The sequence below is a fragment of the Lissotriton helveticus genome, chromosome 7 (assembly GCF_964261635.1).
Source record: "Lissotriton helveticus chromosome 7, aLisHel1.1, whole genome shotgun sequence".
NCBI lineage: Eukaryota > Metazoa > Chordata > Amphibia > Caudata > Salamandridae > Lissotriton > Lissotriton helveticus.
In genome coordinates this window covers 782,315,611-782,327,731 of record NC_136068.1, presented here as the reverse complement: position 1 = coordinate 782,327,731, position 12,121 = coordinate 782,315,611, and the positions used below count along the sequence as shown (strand labels likewise).

At 44.6% G+C, this 12,121-nt stretch overlaps 1 protein-coding gene across 7 annotated transcripts in view; it reads right to left on the bottom strand.

Moving 5' to 3' along the window:
- LOC144769184 (uncharacterized) overlaps positions 1-12,121 on the bottom strand; it is a 4,448,662-nt gene that overhangs the window by 3,004,371 nt on the left and 1,432,170 nt on the right. For all 7 annotated transcript variants that reach the window (XR_013598674.1, XR_013598675.1, XM_078653198.1 and 4 more), the window contains one exon: positions 4,750-4,903. Coding sequence is in view for 5 of the 7 variants with exons in the window: in XM_078653198.1 (XP_078509324.1) it covers positions 4,750-4,903 (154 nt within the window). In the remaining 2 variants the exon portion in view is untranslated. The remainder of the gene's footprint in view (positions 1-4,749; positions 4,904-12,121) is intronic.

The window sequence follows — 12,121 nt, the reverse complement described above, 5'->3', positions numbered from 1 at the left end:
TTGATAAAAAGAGTCTTCGGCCCCAGCTAAACGACCTCATCAAGATAGGGTTCAAACTGAAGAGCAAATTTTTTTGACAAAAACCTCCCAGGAAGGCTTTCTCAGTCAGCTTTCCGTATACACTAACGTTTTATGTGCCCCAAAAAATGTTCTTCACAAGACCCTTTTTTGAGGGGTTGATGGCAGAGGGATTTTTCCACAGAGCTTTAAGACCTAGCTTGAGGAACCAATTGTTAATATGGGATAGACCAGGAACAATCATGTCCCCATCCAAAAGGGTGAGTTTGCAAAGGCCTTGCCTATACGACTCAAGCTCAGGACAAGACCATAGCCTAACCCAGTATACCAAAGATTTCAGAGCGGCTAAGTCGGCAATCCCCTTTAAAGCCAAGTTGAAATATGAGGGGACTGGTGGCGTGGATTGGGGAGGGATAATATGGACCGCATCAAATGTTTTTCTTTGACAGAGAGACTGTGCCCAGTGCCAGAAACCCTGGACCCCGTGAACGCCACAACACCAGACTCCGCTACGACACCAGCACCCTCCACGCACTCAACACCGGCCGAAACCACACCTGCTTCCAAGCCGCCCTGAAATGGACTCACGGACCTTTCTCCTGCCACACCTGCAGCTTCACCTGCGACAGAACCACCAAACCTCCAAGGACTGGACCCAACCACCTCCACTGCACACTCCTCAACACCCGCTCCGCACGCAAACACGCCGTCGAGCTCTGGGATCTGCTCGACACCTCCACCCCAGACGTGACCTTCCTGACCGAGACCTGGTGGAACGACTCCTCGGCGCCCTCAACACCGCCGAACACCTGCACTTCCGGATCCACACCGACCCCAACACCACCCTCAGAAGAAAACTCATCTACAGACCCCCCGGACCCCGAGCTCAATTCAGCAACTCCATCGCCGACCTCCCCAGCACCCACGCAGTCGCCTCCACGGACTACATTCTCCCCGAAGACCTGAATTTCCATCTCGAGAACAACAAAGACGCCAACTCCGCCACCCTGATCAACAACCTCGCCAACCTCGGCATCATACAACTCGTCACCGCACCCACCCATGCCGCTGGCCACACGCTGGACCCCGTCTTCTCCACAGGCACCCACGTCACCTTTGACCACACCACCAAGCGTCACTGGACGACCACCGCTGCATCCATTTCACCTTCAATAAACCAACCATGCACCACCGCACCCAACAGCTACTTCGCCGCTGCTGGAGCAAAGTCACCGAAGACCAGCTGATCACCACCCACCGACCCCACCAACCCAGACACCGCAGCTCGCAACCTCAGACAGTGGATCGATTACTGCGCCAACACCCTCGCCCCACTCAAGAAACCCTCCAACAACCACGCCAGCAAGAAAGCCACCTGGTTCACCGACAAGCTGCAGACCTCCAAACGCGAGAAGATATGGCTCGACGAACGCACACCGGACAACCACGCAGCCCACAGGGACGCCACCCGCAGACATCACCACCTGATCAGATTAGCCAAGAGATCCTCCTTCAAAGACCGCTTGGATAACAACGCACACGACAGCAAAGAGCTCTTCGGCATCGTAAAGGAACTCTCCAACCCACGCGCCAACACCAACGACATACCACCCTCACAAGAACTGTGCAACTCACTAGCCAACATCTTCCACCGCAAGATCGCTGACATCCATGACAGCTTCAACACCATGACCGCCACGACTACGCCAGACCCCACCTCCCCTGTGAACACCACCAGCGCCAACCGCCTGACCTCTTGGTCCAACATCAACGACGACGAGACACGCAAGGTCATGAACTCCATCCACGCAGGCTCTCCATCAGACCCATGCCCACACCACGTATTCAACAAAGCAGACGCTGCCATCGCACCCCAACTACGGAAGGTAATCAACATCTCCTTCGAAACAGTGACATTCCCGGAAAGTTGGAAACATGCCGAAATCAACGCCCTCCTCAAGAAGCCCAAGGCGGACCCCAAGGACCTCAAGAATTTCCGGCCCATCTCCCTGCTCCCGTTCCCAGCGAAGGTCATCGAGAAAATCGCCAAAATGCCACTGGCCCGCCACCTGGAAGGCAACAACATCTTGGGCCCGTCCCAGTCCGGGTTCAGACGAAACCACAGCATCGAGACAGCCCTCATCGCCGCCACAGACGACATCAGGTGCCAACTAGACAACGGCGAAACATCAGCCCTCATCCTCCTGGACCTGTCGGCTCATCCTCTCCCTTAACAAGGACCCGCACACTGCGAAAACCAACCTCCACGAGGGAATGAAGGCCGTCGCCGACTGGATGAGGAACAGCCGTCTCAAGCTGAACTCGGACAAGATGGAGGTACTCATCCTCGGACCCACCCCCTCAGCCTGGGATGACTTCTGTTGGCCGACCACACTGGGAACAGCACCGACACCCATCGACCATGCACACAACCTAGGATTCATCCTCGACTCCTCCCTCTCCATGTCCAAACAGGTCAACGCCGTCTCCTTCCTCCTGCTACAACACCCTCCACAGGACCCACAAGTGGATCCCGACTGAAACAAGAAGAACGGTGACACAGGCCCTCGTCAGCAGCAGACTGGACTACGGCAACACACTCTACCCAGGAATCCCAGCCAAACAACTACGACGACTAAAACACATCCAAAACGCCTCCGCCCGACTGATCGTCAATGTCCCCCGCCGCAGCCACATCACCCCCCACCTGAGAGACCTACACTGGCTCCCCGTGGACAAGAGGATCATCTTCAAGCTCCTCACCCACGCACACAAAGTACTCTGATTGATTGATTGATTGGGTAGAATCCCTGTGCATCCTTCTGATGTCCACTGAGTTATGTAATAAAATAGCCCTGGACTTCTTGATATGATGTGGCCATGTCAAGGAACTGCTGAACCCTATACTAAGGAAATTGAAGAGTTTGACTTTGTTGAGTACCTCAGACCCAAGTGTTAGGTTCCTACAAAAGGTCCTGTGTAGCCTTAGAGTCAAACATTTAGATTTCTTTGCATTCATCTCAAGCTCCTTTCACTACAGAACTCCTGAAATTTGTTTAACAAGTTCTGGCTATAAGGAACCTATCATCGGTGAACAGCAGGCCAGAAACAGAGACACCACCAAGTTTAGGAGCGTCATTGAGGCAATCATGGAGGTAGTTTAACGCATCGTTGACATTAAGGGAAAACAGCATTGGTGCCAATATGCCGCCCTGACGCTCCCCCCTGTGACGCTAATCCTCTCCGTTAAGCCCTGTCCCCACCCCAACGCAAAGGGAGTTATTATTTTCAAACCACTAAGGTTTATTAAAATCAAATGTTTACAGAAGGCAAAAATTAGACTAGCAGCAAGTCATAATCTAAAAAGAGTATGCTTCAAATATTATGGCAATCAAGGTATATCACTGTCATATAATCAGAGGAAGAACCAGTATAAAGTTGCATTGAAAGAAAATAACAAAACATAGCCAGTGCTCTCTGAGAGAGTACTATAAAGTATCCTGCTATATTCTATTCCAAGTCTCATCTCTAAAGAGCATCATCCGAGCTTCCCCTACAGCTCTACAATATATTAAAGGCATAATTGTAACAGTTTGTAAACCCACACATAGTTCTCAAGAGAACTGTCCACTCAGGTTAAAGCAAGATGATACAATTATGTGCTCAAGCATTCACAATGATGGTTTCTTTCTGCGTCCTTCAAACTTGCAGTTTCTGAATCAGGATCAGATACTCGTACCAAGCGGTACTGTTTAGGTGTCTTCTTAAATGAGCTATTCATTTAAACATTCACCAGTATCAAAAAGGGAAGATATTTTTTTCACATGGGAAAAAAAGCAAAAGAACATTGCATTTGTTAATTAGAACTCCAGCTTGCTTGGAGATAAATGTGTCACAAAGCAAGATAGCAATCAAATGTTCTCCATTTTAAAATAAAGGCCTACATTAGCTATAATAGATCTTATTAGGAAATAAACATGACTGCACCCTTCAAGTAACATTAGGGAGTCTATGTGGGAATGTGCATTAACACAAAAAGCATTTAATATAAAACGCTATTTTATAGACAAGGAAAACTCTGGTCTAAACCGTTGTCATGTCTAGGCTACACTGCTGCAATTCAATTTCTGTAGGTTTGTTTGGATAGTTGCTCAACAAGCTTCAAATGATCCACATCATGGCCGATTAACTCATTCTGGGCCTAAGCAAAAGGATTCACTTCTCCTCTAATTTGACCATTCTTCACTGGTTACCTGTTCAGAAGCGCTGTCTGTTCATGTCTATGCTTCTGTTATGAAGTCCGCCACAACCTCCCAACAAGGAACTACATATAATCACATTTCTCACTATATACCTCACACCTTTTGCTCATACATAATTTCCGGAGGTCTTAGAAAGCGGTTTGTTGTCACTGCAAACACTGGACGCTCTACCTTTGAGAATCAAGACAGAGGAATTCCTGCGGAAATTCGGCAAGTCACTGAATACCTTCCTATCTTTCCTCTATTTAGGAGTGGTTACATTAATGCAGATGATTATACTGTCCTACAAACTAGTGCCAGGACACCCTATTTCCTGAGTATTTTTATGCTCTACAAAAACTCAAATCAATTCAAAACATGAAGGAAGTAGGACAGGAGTTCAGTTAGAAGGCAGCCATCCTTACTGCTGCCAATTTCCTAAATTAATAATGCAACCAGAGAAACAATTAGGAAACAGTACAATGCTTACCATCAAAGGATTTACACCTATCTGTGAATTACTTCCTTTGAATTCCTCTGTATCTTCATTAATTGATCCTGCTTCTGTGTTGAACCCTTTCAGGTGGGTAAACGTTTTGAATGTCCTTTCTTGTTGCAATAATGTTTGAAGTTCTGGAACAAATCTGAAAATAATAATGTTGATTGCCTATTTATTAGATTAAGAGCAGACACATGATATCCCAAGAGCATTTAACTCTGAAATTCATAATACATGGGTTAACATAATGTATTGTTATAGCTTTTAGTGTTATGATTATCGCTAGTAATATTATTGGTATATTTAATATGTCCTAAAATATATTCTAATAGCAACAGAACTCTATTCATTATTTGTTTACGTTTTGTGACAGTGGGAACCATGAGCTTTGTTTGTATGTCTTTTGCAATATGTCAATTATAAGTTCTGTGTATATTTTTTATCAGTGAAAATTAACTAAGGCATGCATTTCCAAAGAGCTCAGCTACAGACCGTTCTTTTCTACTGCAACTTGATTCTCCTCAAAACAACTATTTACTGTCACTGTAAATAATGAGACTGCATAACTACCTCTATGGAAAAAGTGTGGTTTCCGTTCTCACGGCCATCATAAAGGAGCTTCAGAGACCTGCACCTATGTTACCTTCTTGCCAAAGCCGAGTCATTTCCATTCAACTAACATGCTTGGGACTTCGTTCGCACTTTCTGATGCCGCATGTTGTGGCTACGGCTTCTACTGTTCACATTCGTGATCAATGATTGTGATGATATACAGAGATCAGTTTGTGGCTTATCCTCAATGTTGTCCATTTTCAGAGATAAGGATGCACCAGTAGTGGATCTTGCCACTTGCGAATTGCTGCCATAAGATGTCTGAGTAGGATGGTATATTTGGCGAGGATATTCTGAGCAGCATTCACAATGTTCATGGGAAGGTGTACGATGAAAAGATCAGAGGTCGTTTTTACACCACGGATCAACATCTTGCATGCAGGCAAGCAAAAATGCCTGATCTGCGAACATTTTGTGTCTCCAATATGGAAATAAATTTATCATGGCAAATAACTCTTGATCACAAATGGTATAATTCTTCTCATATAACATGTTTGCCTTGTTGGAACAAAATCAATCCAATTCTATAAGGTAAAGCATATGTCTCCACAATAAAGAGCTTCTGTGGATCAGGATGTCCTAAGATAGGGGTCATTGTGAATGCAGTTTATGTTTCAATTAAGCTGTTACTTGTTCTTCTTCCCACTCAGAAGGCACCCTCTTCTTGGTCAGTGCACTGATAAAAAATACCAGGGTGAAAAAGTTGTCAATAAAGTACCCCTGAAAGTTTACAAACCACTCACTGGATCTCTTTAAGTGTAGTAGGACAGTTTCACATGGCTGCTTTATTTTTCTCATCTATTCTGATACCCTGTTCTGAGAGGATATGGAGGAGACATCAAACTTAAATATTTTTTGTCTTTGCATGTAATCAATTTTTGCTCAGGTGTGATGGAACCTCTCCCCTGTGAGAACAATGTTACTGTAGGGTTTGCGTTAAAAACAGGATATCATCAAGATGAGAAAGCTGTCAAGTATATCTCTGAAACTTTAATTAAATGTTGAAAAGCTGCAAAGACCAAATGGTGTAACAAGGAGTAACTTGTTATTTCTGTATCCAGTATTAAAAGCGGTCTTACATTCATCCCCATATTTTACTCTTACCAAATTGGAGGCTCCTCTAAAATCTAGTTTTGAGAAGAGCGTTGCATTCTTGACTTGATAAAGCAATATGGCGATCAAAGGGAGCCAATTCTGATACTTTGCAGTTATCGCATTCAATTTTCGGTAGACTATGGAGAGGCAGAAACTTCCATCCATCATGGAAATAAATAAAATCAGGGCCCCAGCAAAGGGAAGTTGAATGTGCTACAAGGCCCTGTTTGAGATTGTTTTCAGTATATCATTATAGGTCTGCACCTTCCTTGAGTGAAAAAAGATAGAGGGCCTTATTATGATGTTGGGCGGAAAGCCATCCGACAGCTCATCAGAGGCTTTCGCCCCGACATCATAGGTTTGAGTCCAATCACAGTATTACGATACTGGCGGTCAGAGGGAAACCCACAGGGGAATTCTGCTCTAATTCAGACAGGCTCAAGCAGAGCGTGGGAAGGACAGATAATCCTCAAATGGTGAGTCGGTATTATGATATCCACTTTCCACAGCCTTTTTTATGTCGGCCTTCCGACATGGAAAGGCGGCTGGGAAGTCACTTTGAGGCCCCTTGCAGGGCCCCATTCTCCCCTGGCCCTCCGCTATGGGGGGCTTATCTAGAAATTAGGTGCCTGCAGCCTGTTCCTGGGTCACATGACTAGGTATATTTGACACATGGCATTTCTTTATTCCTCCCAGACAGCCACACAATAGGAGGACTGGGAGTTGGCAGGATGGGCCACTCTGGCAGGAAGAGGAGTTTGAGCTGTGCCCAGCCCCACTTACACTTCAAAGAAGCTGCCTCAGCTCATACACAAATAACTTCACACAAGCCTATTGTGATTGTAGACAGCCTGGGGCCAAGGCAGGGTGGCAGGAAATTCCAGACACGTCTGTGGGGGGAACCTTTAGACGTTTCTTCCAATTTAAAGCTGCCACCAGGTATATAATTGAGACCATCTGACTAACTCTTCAGTTCACTTCTGGCCCTCCGGAAGGACTCTCAAAGGACTACCCTGCTCCACCAAGAGGACTGTACAGTTGCCTGAAACATTCCTTCTGCCCTCAGAGGACTGCCCTGCTGGTTGAGACCTGCCTTTCTGCTTGAACCAAGGATTTCCAGAATTACTCTAAGGGTTAGTTGGCTAGCCTTCTGATCAGAGCATCAGGGACAGAAAAGGTTCCAACCATCTTGAACCCGCACCTACACCTATCCTGAGTGCTTACCCTCCAAGTGGTGCTCCTGCAATCCTGATCCTTGGTAGTGGTGGTAAAGGTGCCAAGAGAGACTAAATACAAAACTTGGGACTTATAAAGTTGTCAGGCAAAGATTGCTCTGAGAGCCGGGAGGAGACTGAGAGCTACTTGTTCGCCAATCCACACAAAGGTGCATCGTCAGTCTGCCTAACTTCGCGGTAGCTCCCACTACGTTCTTCTCCACAGCAGAAAATCCTGTTCAGCGCTTCCTCGCAGAAGGGGTATCCAGTCTCGTGATGCCCTCATCGGATATAGCTTGCAGCTTTGTCCCGCTGGAGATTTTCGACTACCACAAAAGAAACTAAGAGCCTGATTTAGGTGGGACTCCTGTCGTTCCTCCATGGAGGTGGTTAGAAGTATTCTGTCGAGCTAATTGATTCCTCCCACTATATTTAGATGTGGGCTGGCTGAAGCTCCATCCACAATAACAGACTGTTTTCCCTCAAGTATGTGGCACACCTCCTTCAAAGCGGCGGACTCCTTTGTTGGCTAACATTGCTTCATCGCCATCAAGCTGGCTGGTTTGCGCTGAGCCTATTTAGATTTTCCAGTTGCACTTACGTTGCCCTAGTGGCAGATTACTTAGAGAATGAGTCTACCGTGGGACATATTCAACATTGTACTATTCCTGTGGCTTTAGAATGGATGCTAGCATCACACACCTGATGTGTTTGTGCTAAATCACTTAGAAGCCGAGAGGACCGGTGGTGGTACTCCCAGCCACACCTTACCGCTACATCCACTACATTTTTGGGAGGAGAAGGTCTTGCAGATCCACATCCTAAAGGCCTGACAGGAATCCCTGGTGGAGTGGGGACTGGTAAGTAATACTTTTTAATGTGTCACTAAACATACATGCAGAGGTTGCAGTTAAATTAGCTATTGCTAAAGTGTTTTGCCCTTTTTTAAACAAATAGCATAGCAGCCTCCTCACTCAGCCCAGCCTCCCAACCAGCCCAACTTTCTGCCATAACTCAGGTCCCTTACTCAACCCAATCCCAAACTCTGATCCCAATCCCAAGCATACTCACTTCTTTGAAGGCACCCACTCCAACAGACAAAACCAGCACAATCATACACATAAACACAAACACACAAAGAAAAACAAACAAACACACAAACACCATACACACACTATTGAATCTACACTACAAGCACAACACCCAAAAGTACCACAACCACACCAACAACAAAACACACATCAAAAGCAAAGCACTTACACAAAAGCGCACCTACACACAAAACAACACCAACCAAAACCAAGCACAGACACTCACCAGATTTTCAAGCACCAGCCTAAAAAGCACGAATGCACACCTACACCAGACCAACATGCAACTGCCAAACATACATACGTCGTCCATGACCTCGCCGGCGTGGAGAGCTACAAAAGTTTCTGATTGGCTGCTGCGCAGGGGGATATTCACAAGTAGAGGAATCCACTGGCAGATGTATCTATCAGAAATACATACATAAGCAAATCACCCACTCACACTTCCTCAACCTCCAAAAGTCACTACTCTACCATCCCTCCTACTCCTACTCTATTTTTTCTTTAAACGTTTTTGGGAAATTGTAAAAAAGTGCATAATATAATTAACTCATTTATTTTTACATATTTTTCATTTTATAATTGCAATTTTTGAAAGTTTTAATACAGGTGTGTTTAATTGACCTTAATACATTATCAAATAAACACATGCATTACATATAAGAAAACAAATTCCATGAGCAATGTATAAATGCACGAGTCCAGAGCAGATGTAAACACACAATTCATAGGAAAACAAGTAAAAAAGATGCTTACCTTCGATCCCGGTGACAACGGAGTTGATTTGTTTCGTGGTAAACTAGCATCAGCAAAGGAAGGACTTGGACTATTGGGTTCAAGGCGGAAACGAAAGTGGAAAACAGAAAGAAGGTAAGTCTCTACCTCCTATTCCTTTGATTCAACCAACTCAAGTTTGGATGTTTACCCGCCAAAGTTTCCTCGATGGAAAGGCACTTCATAATTGGCCTGGCGGAAATATTGGCTGGACTCTCTGCGACAGCAGCTTTTGCCTATGATGCCGTCAATGCGGGAGGAAAACTCTGGCGAACACAGCGGAACTCTATCAGGGCTATCATTCATAAACTCACCTGCATCTAAATTTGGAGGGCGGACCACCTAGATGACGCACAGAGAAACAGTCGGAAAAGTAACGGCCGGACCAGATCCGCCAAGATCTAAACCAGGCCCTAAGTCTGAATGCAGAAATCTTCACCGCAACTTAATCCAGCAGCTCCTACTCCTCGAACACTGTTCCTGCCTGGCCCTGTGTAACTTTACCTTCTCAGATATTTTTCTTCAAAATGTCTTCTATATCTGAAGGTAAGCCGAGACAAGGCCTAACTTTCAACTATTCCATGGTCTCACGCGACTGAATGTTCTCAGTTGGTACTTTGCTCTTTTAGGCGCTATATTTCACTTTAAACTTAAACAATTCCTAATGGAGTTCTACTGATTTATTTTTGTCATTTTGGTGTCAAATAACGTATAAACTTTACTCTATGTTTCTAAATTGGTGTCAAGCTACCAGAGGGTTAAGCACAGGTCAATTGGGTGACTGTGGTTCACTCTGACAAGATTTGTGGATGTTGCTTGAGTAGGATTTCACCCCCAACAACCCAATTTCTCAAAATCTTGATATAATCATAATTCTTCATACACTTAATATACAAAACAAAGACTACATTTATTAGTCACATAAATACATGCTCACTCATTACACTTGATCAAACATAAAATATAATTTACTATATACTTCATGTAAAAAACAATTCATACACTTGGTAACCATCTGGATATGTGTTTCTTCCTTAGACTTTAACAATCCCAGCACCGTGTCATACCTATCAGATTCTTTCTGCCTGGCTATTAAGGTGCACATGTACCATTGTGTTTAGACGTGCCCTAATCAAAAACATGTACGTTTTGAATGGAGTATGCAAGAGGAGTCCAGGTGGACACCCCTTCAGGTGGCGAGTATGTCCATCACCCAAGCTGGCCAGCCAGATCCCTCAGAGGAATATATTGTACAACTCATTGCATACGTGTACGAATGTTGGTGAAAATTTTAAATTATTAGAAATAAAGCAATAAACACAGTTTTAAAAGAATTACTAAAAATGTAAATGTTTTTCAAATCTCCCAGTCCAAATCCTGACACCAACATATCACGCCAGACACAGTTTATTCTTAACAATGCAGGGTATTTGCCTTTATATATACATTTAAAAAATCTATCTTACTCTTGATATAGTCAGTTAGGAAAAACGCTTCGACAAATCAGAGACTGAGTTTGTATGGATTGTTATGCTACAAAGCCTGACAATCAGGATCATGGGCAATTGTATGTTCTCAAAGAAAGCATAATAACTTCAAGTGGCACTAGAAAGGTTTGTCTGATGAACCTGCTATTTGCGAAGGCTAGCAGCATTGATAAGCAAATATGAGGGAGCCAATTGGTTGAAAGTGAGTGGGGTGACACACGAAATCTCACTATTTGCAGAAAACTGCCTTCTTAATTCTACAAATGCCTACCCATAAGGGAAGGCTAGGATTCCCAGATGTCAAAATGTATTTAAGATGAGAGGAAGTACAGTGGCCACAAAGTACACAAAGATAAGGTGGTAGCAGGAAAAACCATTTGGGGTGTTGTATGGCTATCAAACCCATTAAGGTTCCAAAGACATGATGTTGGACATTTGAAACTCTTTAGTGCCGACAGAACTAATTAGCTTTCCATCCTTGTTCACACCTATATATAATACCAGAAACATTGCCCCAGCCCCAGCTAATGTAGGAAATACCTATAAAGCTTGGTTGCAGGGATCCTACAGGATGTTAGCAGGCTTTTATGTTAAGGGTAGGATTCGGTCCTTTGAGGCCTGCAACAAATCGTTTGGGTTTGGTGAGGAAGAGCGTTTCAGATTCCAACAACTGCAATACGTACTTGCCCCCAATAAACTAGCTGTCATAAGCCACCTACCTGGATCCCCGATGATTCCAATAGGACAGCAACGCTAGTTCCCGACCTTCCTGAGACTTGCCCACTGTTAACAGGAGGAGGCACTGCTCTGCTGGCAAATCCCATGGGGAAGAGTGTTGGGATGGATAGAGCGTGTAGAGTCAACGATTCTGTGGCAAGTCTATTCAACAGTAAGACTGCAGCAGGCATTCACACCAGTCTGATGAATGGTACCAGCAGCAGATATAGTACCTTTAGGTTTGTTGTTGTTTTGTTTTCATGCAAGTTGAACGTAGAGGGTCCTTTATCAAAATGTTTGAAACTCTAGTATGATTTCAGCATCAAACCCACAAGCGAATTTTTCTCAGAGGGCTTCTCGCCTCTGAGATGGA